General features: G+C 39.8%; 1 protein-coding gene across 1 annotated transcript in view; it reads left to right on the top strand.

Moving 5' to 3' along the window:
- The window catches only part of slc1a7a (solute carrier family 1 member 7a), a 40,391-nt gene that overhangs the window by 6,380 nt on the left and 14,802 nt on the right, over positions 1–19,209 (top strand). Inside the window, exons 2-7 of the mRNA XM_005741912.1 lie at positions 1,348–1,427; positions 13,330–13,545; positions 17,656–17,698; positions 17,924–18,155; positions 18,396–18,495; positions 18,969–19,202. Coding sequence (XP_005741969.1) covers positions 1,348–1,427; positions 13,330–13,545; positions 17,656–17,698; positions 17,924–18,155; positions 18,396–18,495; positions 18,969–19,202 — 905 coding nt within the window. The remainder of the gene's footprint in view (positions 1–1,347; positions 1,428–13,329; positions 13,546–17,655; positions 17,699–17,923; positions 18,156–18,395; positions 18,496–18,968; positions 19,203–19,209) is intronic.

Genomic DNA, 19,209 nt, shown 5'->3' with positions numbered 1-19,209 from the left:
CAGTCGGACGGCCAACTCCTCCTAGCCCCACCGCTCCAGCAGGCCGCAGAGAACTTCTCTTATACGTATTCTTACATTTTTACACAACAAGTGGCTTTGATGAAAACTTGTGTTTGTTTTTGATAGCTGAGGATAAACCATAGGTGAGGGTAGGGACGTAGATCAGTTATGGTCACGAGCTGTGGGTAGTGACCGAAAGAACGAGATTGCGAATACAAGCGGCAGAAATGAGCTTCCTCCAAAGGGTGGCTGGACTGTCCCTTAGAGATAGGGCCAGAAGTTCGGCCATTCGGGAGGTGCTCAGAGTAGAGCCGCTGCTCTGTCACATCGAAAGGAATCAGTTGAGGTGATTCGGGCATCTGATAAGGATGCCTCCTGGGCACCTCCTGGGTAAGGTGTTCTGGGCATGTTCCACAGGGAGGAGGCCCCGGGGCAGACCCAGGACACGCTGGAGAGATTATATCCTTCGGCTGGCCTGGAAACGCCTTGGTGTTCCCCCGGAAAAGATGGAGGAGGTGGCTGGGGAGAGGGAGGTCTGGGCTTCTCTGCTTGGGCTGCTGCCCCCGTGACCCGGGCCCGGATAAGCGGAAGAAGATGGATGGATGGATGGATGGGTGGATGGATGGGTGGATGGAAAATAAAGGGATGAAAATTCTAACTCAACCTACGTCACTCAAAATTTTAGTTGAAAATAATGGAAAAATTCTTTGAATGTGGGATTACGTCAAATTATGATTCAGTGTGATTGGTTCAGTGCTTTTTAGCCGTACTATGAATAGAGCTCTAAAATAGTACATGTTTAACGGCGTCCTTGTCCTTGCTTTTCAGCCATTGTGTTTTGAGCCAGTGTAGAAGTTTTTTTAGCCAGAAAAATCAGAAAGATGGCAACACATGCACAAAAGACACACTGAGGCCTGTTCAGTTATTGAACGCAAAATGATGTTACTGATATTGATGTTGGATCTTGAAAACAACTTTAGCCTTTGGTTGAAAAAAAAAAAGCAACAGATAACATGTAATCTGAAAGTGACTGAATATAGTGTTAAAACTAAAAGGTCCATACCAAGTGACCTAAGAGGTTTGCAAGGCTCGGAGCGTTTCTTCAGATCCAATCGGTTTTGTGTTGAAGTCATCTTTACATGGGAAAGTGTAATCTAAAGGGCAGTTGTATACTAAAAAGGGTCTGTTTGGTAAGTTACAAAAAGAAGGCAATGTCTGATTTAGAGAGGATGTCATTTTACAATTTGTGTTGCAGTAATAATAATGATGTTGACATGGTGTTTGACCTCAGATTTGTTGGCAAAGTAAAAAAAAACAAAAAAAACAGCTTTTCTCTTCTGCCTGCAGGAGGTCAAGTACTTCCAGTTTCCAGGAGAGCTGCTAATGAGGATGCTGAAGATGTTAATTTTGCCCCTCGTCGTATCGAGGTAAGGGCAACACAGCTCTGCACAATACAAACACATAAACACAACATTTCAGTGACACAAGTACTAAATGCTGAAGTGGATAAAAGAGCTGTTTAATTATCTACACTGATGTTGGCTTTCAGCGCTCCAAGCCAATCATGATTAAGATAAACATTTTTACGGTACACTGAAGTTTTATATTATACATAATAACAATATTGTGCTGCAGTGATTAGTAAACAAAATATCTGCAGTCCCCATTTCGACATCAGTGTCACTACACTCGTCCCCTACCTCTGTATGTACTGAATGATTTTACAGGTTGCACACCGTCAATTATGGTATTGATTATTACTCTGAAAATGGACAGAGTAACAAATCAGGGTCTCTGTTCCTTTTCTACCATTAAGCTGTTATGTTATGGTGTGTTTACTGTAATCTACAAGAAGAGCTCCTCGTTGTAAAAGAAAAAAGAAATTAAATGCTGCATTATAATATAAAAATACACATCTTTCTATTTTCAAAGACATTTAAAGAGAGTGAAGCCATTTGAGAAAAATGTTTCTGCAAAAAGAAACTTGCAGAAATAGAAAAGCAAGAATTCATATTGCCATTTTCAAAGTAATTTATTGTCTCAGAGTGACACGATGAAAAACACCTCCTGCTGTCACTTGCTGTCTGGTGACAGCAGGAGGTGTGGCTTTTGTCCACAAAGAATCTGCACTGACTGCAAACTTGAAAAAAAAATCTACCTTGAATACTTTTTAAAAAGCAATTTGTCAACCATTCATATGAAAACCCACGAGCAGATACCAGGTATGAAACTGCAAAGCCAGCCCACTCTACCTCCTCGGTTATACATTTATATATACAACACAGAGCGCAGATGCACAAGTCTTCTTTTACAAAGAAAACACACTGTGGGAAATTGCTGTGAAACAAGAAAGAAAAAGGCAATTCTGCATGCTTATTGTAATAAGACGTGTAAGGCCTTGTTTGATGAAATATGTTACCACTGCAAGGCAATGATAAAAGGCATCTACAGATAAGATTTAAAAGAGTCAAATAAAATAGAAGATTAAAATAGAGCACGTTTGAATAAAATGTATTAAACAGGAAAGTTGGCTCTGGCATGCAGTTAGACTGCAATGCAAAATGTGAACGTACTGCAATTATAAATGAATCGTGATCATACTCTGATTTAAGTTTAAAATTGTGTTGGTTGAGTTTTATAGCCTACAGGAACCACGCCCCTGCATGGCTTCATGTTGACCGAGGCTGCTGGAAAAAGCACAGCCTGGATCTCTGTTCTCTGATATTTACTGCGCCCAATTACGTGTTTCAGCATTAAAGATTAAAAAGTAATGTCTATACGCAAGTAAAGCTGTTGCCCTTTTGTAGCTTCAGATGCATTCTTAGTAGAGCACAGCTTGCCAGGTTCTCCAGTTTGATTATTTTAGGCCCAAAGCTCTTAGTTGCCTGCATGAGGTCAGCGATGTACTGAACACACACACACACAAAAAACCTCCCAAAACAAATCATGCGAACGCACCGGTTACATGCAGGCTGCTTTGCGCAATAAGCTACTTACAATCTATGCAACAGCAAAGACTGGATGAGAAGTTAATCCTCCCTCTCTCTGTCTCTCCCTGTCTGTCTCCCTCTCTGTCTCTATCTCTATCTGACAGTGTTTATGTGCCTTTCTTGTGTATTTCTCTCTGTCCATCTTTTTCTCTGCAGTAAAAGCGTGAAGCATTGTGCAGTGATTTGCTATTTATACACAGCCATGATCCATTCCCCCAGATTCCCAGATTCAGAGCAGGGCATCCTCTCAGCGCAGGTTTCCTGCCAAGAGCGAAGCACGTGAGGACAAGAGACGTTAACCACACTTAATCTGAAACAGTATCTGCAGGCAGGAGGCCAAATGCAGCCAAGTACAACACAGAAACTTGAAAGCTATCAGGGCGACTCTATGATGCTCTTAGCGTGGAGATTCATTTGAGTCTGTAGCACACAGACCCTGATACCTGCCTGGATCTCGATGGGGGCGATACTGGATAATAAAGGTGGAAGGCATGACTTCTTACTGCTATACCTCCTGCCTTCATTTCTTTATAACTCTTTACAGGCATGCATACAGTGCAGTCACGCAAGCAATGTCCTGCTTTTGTCGGATAGCTACACTGGGATGCACAGACTGGCTGCACGGTACAGTAGGGCTTATGTAGGGGTGAATATCCTTCCCAGCCCTATGCCCTGTCTGTCCCCATTTTTCCCCTCCCACTGCCATCTGCACACCAGCCAAAGCGGAAACCAGATTATCCCATGAACGCGTCATGCTGAATCAATGGCAACTGCACTTTGTGCCTCCCTATGATCCCTGTTTATTTAGTTTCACAGGATTGAAATTAAATCTTTGTTTTAATTGTAACAAATACTGAAAATGCGACGTTCATTCGGTTCATTCAGGGCCCGCTTAAAGTGAGCATTTGCATTTTGATGAAGGCCTTTAGAATTTAATTAACTTTGGCACAGATCTGAAGGTCAGAGATGAAAAGCGTTTTGTTTTTTTTTCAAAATGTGCAGCATCCACACAACGAGCACTTTACAACCGCAAAGTGAGTAAGAAATAATTGGCAGCAAAATGAGCGTTACAAAACAGATCTGAGTGGGTGTGCCACGGGTTGTTTACACAGCTTTCAGAATTAATTGTTTTTGTAAAACACACACACACACAAAATGAATTGGATAGAAATCCAGCTGTTTGTATGGGAGTTTAATGTAGCTCTCACTCTCTTAGACTGAAATCTCAGGATGTGTTTTCTTAACGATAGTATCTGTTTTTGAGAATTGCTGTGATTTTTATTTTGCCCCACGATACGACACGCGATTAATTGCTCTTTGTGTGGCTCAATAAAATTGGCAATGCCTGCCTGATTTCAGCTCTCATACCCGAGGCAGGTGGTCAGCTACGGCGCACTTAGGTCAGACAGTTCCCTGTGAATATTTCCCAGACAGAGACTATAAATAGATGTATAAAGAACTACAGTAATTTAACTGACACGTCATAAGTGAAGGACATATAAAGGACATGCACTCGACTATAACACCAAATTCAAGTCCTTGCACCTTTTTCCTTCGTTGCTAGAGTGATTTAGTGTGTTGCATTTGGACGATTAACTGTCAAGCTGCAGAAATCATGTTGCAGTTGTGCAGAGCTGTGTTCTTCTCTTTAGCTTGACTGTTTTGTTTTGCTGGCTGTCAGAATGCAAATCATTCCTTTATATTTCATCAAGTGCTTTTTTTTATTGTGGTATTTAGGAAATTTTTCTAATTAGCTGAAAATATGCGTTTAACCTCGCTGTGCTGAGACAGCTTGATGGTAAAGTGTGTCTCGCCTACTGAGTAAGAGAGAATCTGATGCTGGGCTAGTTAAATATATTTGAATTGAACGCCACTATTATAAAATTTGATTTCAAGGGTAAAAGTGAACTTTACAGATCTATTTGGTGACCTGAATGTTTGTGCATTTAATCAACATTATTATAAATAAATAAATAAAAGGGTCAAGACAACATTCGCTTTGTTCTTGGACTCAATTATGGTGTTTAGGGGTTTTTACTAAAGCATCCCTGTGTAAACGGCTAAACAAGACTGAGCTCAAACAGTACAGCGACTGCCTGCCATCGTCTGGCTTAGCTTCTGTTGACAAGAGTGAATATTTTGGGTTTCTGGCAGATGCAGCAACCCAAGACCTGGGCCAAGACCTGTTCCATACAAAGGTCATTGTTTACAAATGCAGATAAGTTAAAATAAAATAATAAAAGTCTAATCATTAGATTGTAGCCTGAGATTTTTAGTCTGCATTTCAGCAAGTGGCTTCCATGTTTTGTTTCCAGACTACAAATGAAAACCAGAAATCGTCTGGCACCCAAAGTCCCGCCTAAAGACTGTTTACAGAGGTTAAATCCTAACTCTGTACTGCCAGCTACCCATCTTACTAAAAGTTTACTAAAAGAGACCAACATCACAACATTCATTTTTATAGGATTCATTTTGCCATTGTCTGGTGTGCTTCAGTCTTGGCCCTGATCCCTGAACCCTGAAGGGGAGATAAATAGACCTACAGCTAAAATCCCAACGGCATGCTGTATAGTGATGTTAGTTTGCTGGGGAGGTCACACAGTGCACTTTGAGGTTTATAGAAAATTGGTTTTCTTAATCTCAGCATACAGTACAGAGAGTCAGATACCACAGCAATGTCTGGCAGCGCTATGCACACTTTTCTTCCTGACTAACCCTGATGCCCATACAGCAACCCACCAGCAACTAAAAAAATATGAATTTGTTAATAAGTCATTTATTAATACATAATTCTACTGAGTAGCAATCAAAACAGCGTTCTTAAGCTTCTCCATGACTCCTTTTGCTCCAAAAGACACAGCCTTGTATTAAATTTCATAAAGTGGGCAAACGTTGCAGCTGTTCCTTAGAAAAATGTCTGGAAATGACTGCGGCGATGGTTTCAAAATCTAACGTTAGTAGACTAAACTTACTGACCGTCTGATATTCAAGTCATTTCTCAAAAAGGTAAACATGACGTTTTTCTACATGATTTCAGATTGAGCTCATAACCCTCTCTGTCTAGGTGCCTCATTCTATTTTGAAGGCACAGACTGATGATTGATTTGAAAACCCTTTGAATCAAAAGTCTAAAAAGAACCATTTTGATGAGATTAATGTACCTATTAATGATTTCATCTTGTGGCAAGTATGCTCCTGGATAATTCTCGCCATTAGGAGTGACTGGGCCTCATTTTTACAGTATATTGGCACAAAATTATAATGAATACTCTGAATATATTAAGCATTGAAACTAAACTGAACATTGATGCAATCTCCTGAAACACAGGTCATAGCATCACTGGATTGCCACGGATTCCAAGGAGTATATACTCCATTGCAAGGAGTCTCTGCCTCCTCTGTTTCATCTCGATGTGGGATTACTGTAAAGCTCTAGCTCAACGAAGGTAGAACAGGGAGGAATGTAAGCCCCATATGGTCCAAAAATCTTATGGCAGATCTGCTCTGCATGTGCTTGAACCATCACGGTCAAGGCAGCTACACATGGCAGGCTGTAATCCTACCTTGGCGCAGATTTCAGAGAGAAGGACAAAGATCTCTCAAAGATTTCCTAGCTCCTAGCTTAAGATTTAATGACCATCTTTGTGTATATGTGACATAAATTCATTATAATTATCTCTTGCGACTCCAGTAATGTCTAGGATACAGCATTAGATCTTAGGCCGCCAACCTATGTACAGTATATGCTGTCCTGAGGAACATCTATGTTCTAGGATGAGTAAAGGCAGTTATTCCCATTAGAGCACAGAGATGGAGCGGTGGTTAGCATTAGCTTGGTTCACAGAAAGAAGCTCCTGGGTTTGAATCCACCAGCTGGCCAGGGCTTTTATGTGTGCACTTTTCATGAATTCTCTCTGGATACTAAATACCAGCTTCCTCTCAAATTCTAAGCTTTCCATAGATATGAATGTGAGCCTAAAAAGCTGTCTGTCTGTGTTAGCCCTGCGATAGACTGATAGCCTGTCCAAAGTGTATCCTGCCTTTTGCCCTGTGGCAGCTGGGATAGACTCCAGCATTTACTGCTATAATCAGGGGTTAACATGGACTACAATGATCTGGAATGGCGCTGCAGGACCCTCAACAAATGAGTGCTTAAATCTCATTTGTTAATCTGATTGGCAGATTAGGGTAATGGTCAATACTGAGTTAGTTAATTTCTCACGTGCAGTCGGTCACTGCTTCCAGCAGATGATAAGGATGTGTGATAAGAAAATGATGGCATCCAACGCCTTCCTTACACCAGCAAGGCATCCTTTTTCCTGCTCATTACTATAATGCATTCATGGTGCAAGTTGCAAGATTGCATTCACACATACACTGAAGCAACTTTTCCTAAGTAGAAGGTCATCTCAAAACACCTTAACAAATATCAGCAAACACAAAGTGCTTATGTGCTGTTTTTCATACGTTGTAACTTGGTAGCTAAATGCAGATTTGCTAAATTTCCCAGGGAGAGAATAAAAGGTTAATGTGTGACACTTTCAGAGTTGGGGAGAGATACTGTAGAACATCTAAATAATACTAAATTATTGTTATTCAAATGTTGCATGAAAATACTGTAAAAGACAATTTGGTTCAGTTTAGCGCAGGGTAAATAGCATTGTGGTAACATTTATAGTAATGCTACGGTGGCTCAGAAAGGTCAAACACACTGTAGCTTAGAAAAACACCAGAAAAATGGTCCAAAATCACAAAAAAACCCCTGAATAAATCTCACAAAACACAACACAAGTGTGTTTGGGGATACCATAATGTGTGAGCAGCTGCAGAAGTGACAAATAACAGTAGGTTGCTGATAGCAAACATGTGTCTAGAGTATTTTATGATTCATATGATTAAAACATTTAATACCTGCATCTTTTTCTCCCTCACCATACTGGTGAAGCCTCCACTGTCACGGTTCTGGGTCGGTTCGACCCAGCATTTTGAGTTCTCTTGTTTTGGTTTATTTTTGAATGATCGTTTTGTTCGCTGGTGCTTTGTTGATCATTATTATTATTTATCTATTGTTTCTGTGATTCTGGTTTTGGTTTTTGCTCTCAGGTTTTGTGTTCTCATGTTTGCTGTGGGTTTTGATCTGTGTCTAGTCTGCGTCTTTGTGTAGTGATTGCTTGTTTCCTGTTTTATTGTGAAGGTCTGCGTCTCATGTGAGTGTGTTCAGTTTTACCTCCCTTGTCTCGTTAATTACTCCCAGCTGTGTCCCCCACCTGTGTGTAATGTGAGTGTATTTATTAAGTCGTGTCTTCTGTCATAGTCGCTGGCCCGTCTGTGTATCCACCGTGTTTCATCTGTGTGTTCTCCCTGCTGTCCATCGTCACTTACCTCTGCTCATCCTCCTTCATGTTCATGTCCTGGTTTGTGTTCAGTAGTTTAGTTGTTCTCAGTTTAGATACTCTTCAGTCCCGTTTGCCGTTTCTCTATTTGCATTTTGTGTCCAATAAACCACCTTCCCACCTTCACAAGTGCCTGCGACTGGATCCTCCTTTGTTATCTCCACACGGCTCATCTCACTCGCCGTGACATCCGCTTCTTTTAAACATGTCTCAGTGCAGTCCTTCGCATGTCCTTCGCATTGAAACAGCGTTTCCGTCACAATCCTTTCTTTGTGTTCTGCGAGCTTTTTCAGCATTTCTTTTTTATTTCATCTTGTTTTCTTAAGTCGCAGTGCATCTGACCTCTCAGGATTACCATATAATTCACAATGCAAGCTGTGCTGTTTGTGGTCAACGTGAAGCTACATGACGGCTAGAAGATTTCAATGTAAATTTAAGCTGATGATGTTGATTAAATTCATTCATCAAACTTTAACTTTTATTGTAGCTTCATACATGCAAATCCACAAAGGCCTGGTGTATATATACATATATATATATTCAGTTTAAACTGTTGTCTGCGATTATCCTGAAGATTAATGTTTTGACATGTTGCCAGTGCAATGCAGTGTGACAGTCTACTTATGACATTTTGATTTTTCTGCTGGGGGTCATCTAATCCCTGAGCAGCTCAGGGCAAGCCCTTTAGTTAGCATTTCTGCAGCTGCATTTGTTATCTGATGTACCAGTGGGTGCAAGGTTTATTCCCACGAGCGATGCTCCGTTCTGTGATTGCAATTCCAGTCGCATCACAATGTTCAGTTCAAGGAGAAAAAAAACAGAAAAGGGTAAACCACTGAGTTGTTTTTTTTTCTTTAATAGACAGAAAGAAATAGTGGGTGGAATAACCTGCCCATCAGTGCAGTATGTATGTGATAAGAATTAATATCACGGTGGTTGGTGAATTATAAAGCGTTATAACTCATAACATTCAGTTTTTTTCTTTTTTAGTTAAAATGCCAGATTTACCTTTGAGTGTCAAATCTTTTGAGATTTGTAAGTACAAGATGTAAGCAGAGCTGAGTGCACACGGGGTCAAACTGTCCAATGACAAAACAGGGTTTTCCTGGAAAGCCTTTAGAAGAGCAAAGGTCTAGACTGCCCTTGTGGAAAAGGAACTGGCAAAGGTTTTAGAGAGTACATATTCTTACCTTTGCACTTTTTATTGGTCTTTTAAGAAAACATCTGCATATAGAAGCTTTTACTTTTTTACTTTTTACTATTACTCCCCACACTTTTAAACAAATATCTGTACTTTCTACTCTCTACTTCTATAGCATTTATACTCTTTCAGCATTCAGCAAACATCAGCAAACACACAAACTGTCTGTGTGCAGTTTGTCTCACAGTGTGTTACTAGCTAAAGGTCCAGCTGCTGTATTTCACAAGGTGAGATAAGTTCACTCAGAGATGGAGAAAGATGTAGAAAGGCAGGCGTGTTGGATTTGTATAGGATGTGTTTTTATAAAACAGACTAAGCTATGCTAACTTTGTGTTATTCAAACGTGGCATGAAAATACTGGGTAGTTCAGTGCAGGATAAACATTGTAGTTTGCAGTATTGTGGTGAATTGACAGTAAAGCTGTGTTGGACTGATACACAGTGTCTGTGGTACTCATGGTCAGAGTTAGACTGCATCAAGTGTAGCAGAGATGAAGCTGCATTTAAGCAGATGATACTTAGATTAATTAACTGAATGGCAACTTTATATCAGCTTTATGCTGCCCAGTGTAAAGATAATATAAACAGTATTGTGTCAGTGTCGGGGATGGACGTCAGCCAGGATAGCTCGTGAAACTGCTGACAACTTGGATTCAGCTGTAGAAATCCAGAGCAGCAGGTCAGCTGATCACATCAAGTACAGAAGGAGAATTTACTGAAGCTCACATTAGAAATTACTGTGAGTCGTGTTTCTTTTCCCTGTGCTGAGACACTACACAGATCTCAGGGTTCGCTCACCTGCACTGTAACCCCTGACGTTACTCATGTCACTGTTTAGGTGTTTAGGCAAAGTCAGCCTCTAACATTTTAGGCAACAGAAAATCGTTACTTTTTTTATTCCCTTTCACTGCAGGTGTCTTTCATGACAGGTTTAAACTAATTCATTAGAATTATTTTTTAGATAATAGCCAGTTTTAGTAATAACTTCGATATTTGTAGCAAAGTAAAATAGACTTCGTTAAAACAAATCACATGTGATAAAATTATTGACACTGACATTTATACTCGGCTGCATTTTGAATACGAAAGGTTAAAAAATGTCTTATTACCAGTTAATTGTTGTAGTGGTTTTCCAAAAAAAACACAGAAATGCAGACAAAAACAGAGTTTGTACAATTCTAAGTTTTAAAGTCAGTATTTGAAATGACCATCTTTACTCTGCAACACATATTGAACTCTCTTAGGCAAGCTTTCTTTTAATTTCTTGAAGAAGTCTTCAGGAATAGTTCTTGAAGGACTATTCCTGAAGACTGAATCCAAACTTCTTGAAGGACATTCAAAGATCTTTGTATGTCGGCTGCCTTTTGTTCTCTGTCGAGATGCTTCAGTAATGTTCAACCTTTCATTGACTGGTTTTCTATCCAGGTGTGTCTTAACTGTACTGGCAGTGCGTATGGCATTGTTGTCATGCTTAAGAATGAAGCCACTGTCAATCAAATGGTAAAATCTGTCTGTACATTTCTGCTTTTATAATTACATCAGTGATGTCAAGATCTCCCACACCACAGGCCTGAATGATTGGTCAGTGTTAGTGGCTGAAGTAACAAAAAAAAGTTCTCTGAAAATGATCAGGTATGAAGACTGAACTGAAGAGGGGCAAATTAGCCAATGACCAAAGAAAATCTTTGAGAGGTATCGAGAAAGCCAGCTCAAAACCATAAAAAATGACAAACAAGTCTGAAAAATATAAAGAAATGAGCTGTCCAAGATGTACCCAACCTGTTGCCCTATGATTGACAAGTTGGGTTCTAATCCCTGTAGATGCATAGATGGATCGGTGCGAGGGATCTGCAATTCTGGGCTACTTATAAGCAAAATGAAACATTACATTAAAGGTTTCCTCACAGAGAGACTGTGCTTTCACTTTTAGTAACAAACCAGTTTCCAGCATTCCTGGTTGAGTCTAATTGTGAAGCATTTTTGCTACGCAGAAAAAAGTTGTAGATATTTAACCAGTTTAGAGACTACCAACACACCACCGTGACTTTATCCAGTGTAACCAGTAGTAATTTAACAGTGTTAGAATTTGCTATTATCCTGTACTTACACTTGTGGTTCTTTAACCATTCAGTTACATTTTCATTTTAACATCTCAACAAAGGTGAGTGATCTATGCAGATGAATTGACTGTCTGAACTTTAGTCCTCAGTAAATGTTTCATATACTCCGAACTGGAAAAGCATAATTTTTCCATTTAGGAAGCCAAGATTGTGCTATAGTTACCATAGTTACAGCAAAATCAAGTGAAGACGTGACTTTATTTATCATTCAAGCGCATCAGCGTTTTTGCAGCTGTGAAATTATGATTTGGCTTCAGTGGAAAAAATTGATCCTTCGCTTAATTTGAGCATTTAATAATAAAGTTCTGCAGCGTTTTAATGCAAGTTTCAATCAAATGCTTTCTCCCATCCCAAGAATTTATTATGTTATCACAAACACACACACACACACACACAGAAAGACGCAAGTTTCCATTCATGTGACCAGACTGGCTTTTCAAAGCACAATAGTCCCCAGTGTGAAACCTGCAGGAGATGGAGACTCTCTAGTTTGCATTTGAAAAATGATGGAAGGAGGCATGACAGTATGAGTTTCAGCACAGGCAGCGAGTGCACAGAAAAACTCAGCACATCCACCCAAACACTTGCCAAGTCGAACCAGATTACACAGGATGGGGAGAAAATCTTGTCTCCCCAGATCAAGATCTCTCCACCGCTGTTTCTCTGCTTTCACGAGCATCACCCTCCACATCCTCCCACACTTCCCAAAAATATGTCATTTGCATTTATTTTTCACTTTTTTTTAACTCACCGAGAAGCCAATTATGTGAATCTCCCTCATTCACTCCTTTTTTTTGTATATACGACGAGCGTCACCGTCTTTGTACAGTGAAAACAAATATCTGAAAAGACGCTGTATTCAGAGCTGCCCATACAAATGCAAATTAACATCGACTGTTTCGAATGTTTGTAAGAACAACTTTTCATCCCCTTCACTGGCATAGAGGGATGAGTGCAAAGCTACACGGCTGAATTCACGTATCTTAAGGTAGAAGAAGCCGTGTCTTGTTTAAGACTGCAGAGGCTTACACGGAGAGCTTCTCAAAATTGAAACAGGCTGATTGAGATTGGTTAAGTGCTGCATTCATTTCAAAGCTGCACACCTAGTTAAAGCTCTGCTTGCTTTCATATCCACATAAAGCATGTTATTAAGGTGAATTTGAAGCTTGCCAGAATATTTCCTCTGGCATTTCACAAATTTGGAGCCTGTTGAACCACCAGCGGTTTATTTTCATCATAATACACTTTAAGACCCAGCATACTCATTCATATGTTTGGGAACTTTTATTCTAATAGTCAAGAGTTTTAAAGTTAAATCTAGCATCAGTAAAGCAAGAAAATAATAAATAGTTGTATTTTGGATTGTGTAGTAGAGGGCCACTTGTTTGCAGGGTAAATGGTTACAGCAAGGATCTACATTACACGAGTTGGCTGAACATTTGCAGCTGCATGTAGCTGATCACTACTGATTTTCTTCTTCTGCAGGAAAACTAAAAATTCAGCTTCAAAATGTTCACTCTGACACTGAGCAGAAGCATCTCTTCAGCCACAATCTCTTCAACTCCCTCTTGGTTTCTAACTCTATCTTGTCTCTTTCCGCCTTTGTGTGTCTCCACTTGCTCTCAGTTTGATGTCCGGTCTGGCTGCTCTGGATGCCAAGTGCTCCAGCCGCTTGGGAATAATGACCATTTCATACTACCTGTGGACCACCTTTGTTGCTGTGGTAGTTGGTATTCTCATGGTTTACATCATTCACCCGGGTGGAGCTGCACAGAAGGAGGATTCTGAGGACAGCAAGAAGCCAATGACCAGCTCTGCTGATGCTCTGCTGGACCTCATTCGGTAAGAGACCACTAATTATTTCCGTTATGCTCAGAGCGCTGCAAGTGTAGCGCCAGAAAATGCATAGACTATGTTAACGAGAGTTGCCTAAGTGCTTGTTTTTATGTAGTCCCATGGAAGAAGGATGAAGGGAGTAAAAACTTGTATGTATTTTGCTTTCTTTGGATTAAAGTAAGTTTGTGTATTTAGTGTCAATAGTTCAAAAGCGAGGCTTCAGAGAAATCTGAGTCATTAGATGAACAAGATGTTGGGAAAGACTTTTGTTTAACTCATTAAAATTCAGCCTGTTGTTGCTTTTTTAACCAACATGGAAATGTTGTATTTAAAAATGAATAAAGCTTAAAAAATGCTTATGTACAATTTCATATCAACAAAGTCATGGAAAATAATCTTAAGAAAAACAATCTAGCAGAAAGAAAAAAAATCCATGGAGAAGATCGACTTTATTCCAGAGCGAATCTAATTCACATGCTGTATTGCTAATGTGCGCGTTTTGGCTTTTGCGGATTTGCAAATGAAACAAACGTGTGTAGGTTATAGCGTGAATGAAAAGCAGATTTGCTCTGCGTGCTCATGGAGGCAGAAGTCAAGGAGGTGCTTGAGGTCGGAGTGTAAAGCCTGGAACCTTATGTGCCAGTGGGTTATTGTGCTAAGCTAATTAGTGCTGCTGAAGGGCTGGGTTGTTGTGCTAGAGATAGACCTGAAACATGACAGAGACTCGCGGCAGGTCAGTAGACTAAAAGAAGAGTGGCTGAGGTGTGGACCTGTGCACAAGGATATCTGATATTTGTGGTTTTTTAACCTAAATGCACAGAATGGGAGGCAAACGAAAACATGGAAATGATGAATTATGAACAAATTTTGTTTTTTTGGAAAAAAAAAAAAAAGAACTTTTAAATAATAAAAATAAAATAGAGTTGGAAGACTCACTTCCAGTCACACTGTCAATAAGTGGGAGTAATAAACTGGCCAAGCCTATGAAATCCATCTATGACCTGATCATGTGCAGTGGTGAAGCTTTGTCGTTCACAGATTCTGTGTGTGTGTGTGTGTGTGTGTGTGTGTGTGTGTGTGTGTGTGTGTGTGTGTGTGTGTGTTCGAGGGGGGGTTACAGAGCACAGCTGTGCTTTGGATTTATCCCGCAAAGCTTCTTTACAGCCTTCATCTATCATGCAGGCCTGCTGTATCACTCAACTGTCAGTGCTCATGTGTGAATGTGTTGGATAAGCATCTATAATGAGCATGCTATGTAAGAATATGTGCATTCTTGGATTTATTAGGGGAACCCTGGGGTCAGAGTGTTTCATTAGCCAGCTTTGCTCTGATTGGATATCCCGCTGGTTTGATCTGTGCAGGATACTCACCGCAGTCTTGTGACTCACTCTGCAATGTTTCTGGAAATCTTTGCCATATGGTTTTTAACGTCACTCTTCTTAATGTACACGTACCCAGATGCAGTGTGGCTTTTAATCTCACTGCATCTTAAATGTGATGGTTGATTTCTGATTGTGGTTTAAATTCTGTGTCACTGTGGGATTTACCAGCAGCACTAATACAACGCAGACCTTGGACAGTAGTCTCTTTGCACAGAATACTACACAGGCAGTAGTCTGCACGTAAACAAAGGGCACCTCATAACTCTCCTGTATTTATTAGACCACTCACTTGTCATTCATTGTGCATTTAGTGATCCCAGCAGCTCTTGACTTAAAAAACAAATACTTTATAAGTTATTAGTCATGTTTGTGTAGTATCTGGGATTTCCTTCCTACATATCGTGGAACAGCAATGATGTGCTGTGAGGAACCTGACTTTGTCTTCTGTCCTAAAGACACTGTGGCTCAGTGGCTTGGTCACATTTTAGGTAAACCTGTTCAACTGCATCTTAACATAAATATATAATCAGCATATTAAATGGCAGAAATTCCATGCATTTAGGCATGTAAACTATTCAGTTCAGTTCAATTCAGTTTTATTTATACAGTGCCAGATCACAACAATAGTTGCCTCAAGGCGCTTTATATTGTAAGGTAAAGACCATACAATAATACAAAGAAAACAAAGAAAATCTCAACAACTGTATGACCCCCCCTATGAGCAAGCACTGTGGTGACAGCGGGAAGGAAAAACTCCCTTTTAACAGGAAAAACTCCCTTTTAACAGGACCATCTTTTGCACTGTAGTCTTTGTCCAACTTTAATAAAAATCATCTGCTCATTACTTAATTTTTTGTTACAGATAATTCATAAACTAAAGCATATTTAGCTTTTTATATAACTTCTATTTAAATAAAAAAGAATACCTTTTAAATACCTGACCCTCCTCTTCTGTCAGGATATAGTGCTACTAGACACCTGTCGCTGTGTTGTCTCAGCTCTTAAATCAGTGGTCGAAACTGAATTACAGAAAAAAAACGTATTTAAAAAAACACCAAACTCTGACAATTAAATTACAGTGATCACGATGCAGGTCTGCTCACTTACTTTATATTCATCTGTGGTCTGCATGAACGTGGGGCCAATCCACATCCCAGCTTACACTGTGTAAGGATACAGTGACTCATTTGCTATTTATTACATGACAAAAACAGAGAGAGGACTAGTCGTATTAGTCATACTTAGAGTTTATGATGCTCTATCAATAACTCATCCTGGAAATATATAGTCATTAACCAACGTATCTCATTTTATCTTTGATCCTTTGAATGAGTTTGTCGGACAACCTTTCATTTCACCTCGATGGATGGTGGGCATCTGTTTTCCTCTCCAGAAAGAGATTGTTCTCTATTTTCTACTGCTCCTCTGTCTTCAGATTTCATCTGTCCGTGCACCTGAGTCCACTCTGTGGCAGCTCAAGAACTGAAGAACTCAATATTCTTTTCTTCAGAGATATGAGATGTGGAGATTTTCATTTGTCAGGACTGATAGGACTGATGCAGAAAAGTCTATTTACCAACAAAGCAAACTATCAGTGTAATTTTATTAGAGTAAGACTTCTTGCACAGTAGTAATGATGCAGAATCCATAAAGAAGCTGTCGTCCTTCTTTGAATTTCTGATTTAATCAATTCCAATTTCACAGGGAGGAGATGTACAGGAAAGATTTACCCCGTGTTGTGCAAGTTTTCCATTTAAATAAAGCCTGCAGACGAGCGGTGAGCGGTAGCTAACATTCTTTAATCAAAACACACAAAGAACAGACAACCAAGCTTGTGGAGAGCCTGCATGACCGCGGGGCAGGTCAGCAGAGTCTCCCTGAGCCTAGCATGGCTCTCAGTTAACCCTTGTATGGTGTTCGGGTCTGTGAGACCCGTGTTCAGTTTTTTTCAAAAGAAAAATTAAACAATTAATTATTTTTTCACGTGTAAATGTGTTGTGTCTTTCCACTCACTCCACTTGATTATAACTGATTTATTTATAACATTTTATATAAAAGAAAAACGAGAAGCACATTAATTCATAAATGTGATCTAACAAAGGTAAAGGGAAAAAAATTAACCATGTTTGCTGTTCATATGTCTTGTAATTGGGATGAAGTAAACATCTGTTGAGTAATTTAACATAAAATTGTTTGATAGTGTTAATTTGGAAAGCCAAAACTCTAGCGGGTCCACCAGACCCATGAACACTGGCTGAGTAACAAAAATACGAACACCACACAAGGGTTAAATACCTTCTTCAGGAACAAAAGGCAGTACACAGCTGTTTCACACATAAGGCCCTTGCTACCTCCCAGAGTCCTCGAAGAGACAAAAGTTTCTTCCTGTGGAGCTGTCTGCTTCCCCCAGCTTCCTTACTAGACCCCCACCATTTGTCTTAATGTATGAGTGTGAGACTTGTTAAAATCCAGTGGCACCAAGGCGTTATACAATAAAATAATGTGAATAATACATAAGTAAAAGAAATTCCTATACACCCGTAATATCAAAGCCAATATAAAAAAGAGGAGATACACAGAAATAGCTTTTGTTAAAGCAAAGTTATAACTGTTCTATTTCTCTGCATTGATTACATTTCTGGGATTGTTAACCTACATTTTACTTTGGATCCATTACAATGTGTCTGCTTTTCACTGAAAGATATTAACAAATTCCCTAAATTCTCTTTTATAGCAACATGTTTCCAGCCAACTTGGTCCAAGCTACGTTTCAACAGGTAAGCTCAAACACTGAAAGCATAGATTTCTGTTACCCCCTAATCTTTAATCTAAACTGCAACGCCTCTTTATATTATCTTCTATTGTCCATTTATTTCAACGCATTTGCAAAAAGAATAAAATTAATTTGTTGCCGTGCGAGAATGCAAACACAAATGAGCGTGTTTCATTATCATGTAAGAATCTGGTATGTCACGTTCACTGTGCTCTGTTTTGGTTTCAAGTATCGAACCCAGAGAGTCGCAGAACTCATCCCCAAACCGACAGTCGCTCAGCTCCTGGATGAGACAACCACGCGGAGGGTCTACATTTATGGCATCCAGGATGACAATGGCACCGACACCCAGAACTTCTCCCTGGATCTAACGCCACCTCCTGACGTCATCGTGAAAACATCTCCCGGCACCAGCGAAGGCATGAATGTACTGGGGATCGTTATATTCTCTGCAACCATGGGTAAGTGTTTGACATGAATCCCACACGCACTAATATCCACAATGCACATGCATAAATATATATCTCAAAAAAGCAAACTTAAGTGAGGCCTCAAAGGGCCGATGATTTTGGTTTCCACCCACCATTGGTTCATTCATTCTGTGCTGTGCAGGGAACAAACAAATGTTCCCATTCTTATCACTTAATACTGTTGAAAACATCCCTGCAGATGCATGCTTGCATTTTTTTTTTCCCGTTCAGGAATAATGCTGGGAAGAATGGGACCCAACGGAAGTGCTTTGGTCAACTTTTGTCAGAGTTTGAATGAGGCGGTTTTGAAGATTGTTGCCATTGTCATTTGGTAAGAGCAGTATTTTACAAGAAACCCCTAACAAAAGAAAAGTAACAACATTTGTGAAGTTTTACTGATCAACTATAACTAACACTGATAAAAAAACCTGCACTGTTTGCCATTCACTCTCCGGCATGTTAAATTTGAAATATTCTGATATTAGTTAGATCAGACTTTTTCGTATTTAGGTAAATGTCTCAACAACAATTGGATGGATTACAAAAAAAAGGTGAAACAGACCTGCCCCACTTTAAAGCCTTCATCTAGTGAAGGTTTATTGTAACGATGCTAGACTGGTCATTTATTGGCAGCCTTTTATCTGTCCACTACTTGCAAATGTTAGCATCCTACACATTATATTAAGATCATAGGTCCTTGAAACTAGTAACCACCAGCATATTAAAATTGTTTGGATTAAATATGTCAACATGCTAATATTAGTATCACTGTGTTCAGCAGTCCTTCCCTCCTCCTTTCTGCAGGTATTTCCCCTTTGGTATTGTGTTTCTGGTGGCTGGAAAGATCTTAGAGATGGACGACCCTTCGGCCATGGGGAAGAAGTTGGGCTTTTATGCCATCACTGTGGTAATGGGCTTGGTGCTGCACGGACTGTTCATCCTCCCGGCCATGTACTTCTTCATCACCAAGAAAAGCCCCATAGTTTACATAAGAGGCATTCTACAAGCCCTTCTCATCTCCTTGGCCACTTCCTCCAGGTAAAGC

This window comes from Pundamilia nyererei, unplaced genomic scaffold (genome assembly GCF_000239375.1).
Source record: "Pundamilia nyererei isolate P.nyererei 1_Seehausen unplaced genomic scaffold, PunNye1.0 scaffold00115, whole genome shotgun sequence".
Lineage (NCBI taxonomy): Eukaryota > Metazoa > Chordata > Actinopteri > Cichliformes > Cichlidae > Pundamilia > Pundamilia nyererei.
This window is presented reverse-complemented; position numbering and strand designations above follow the sequence as displayed.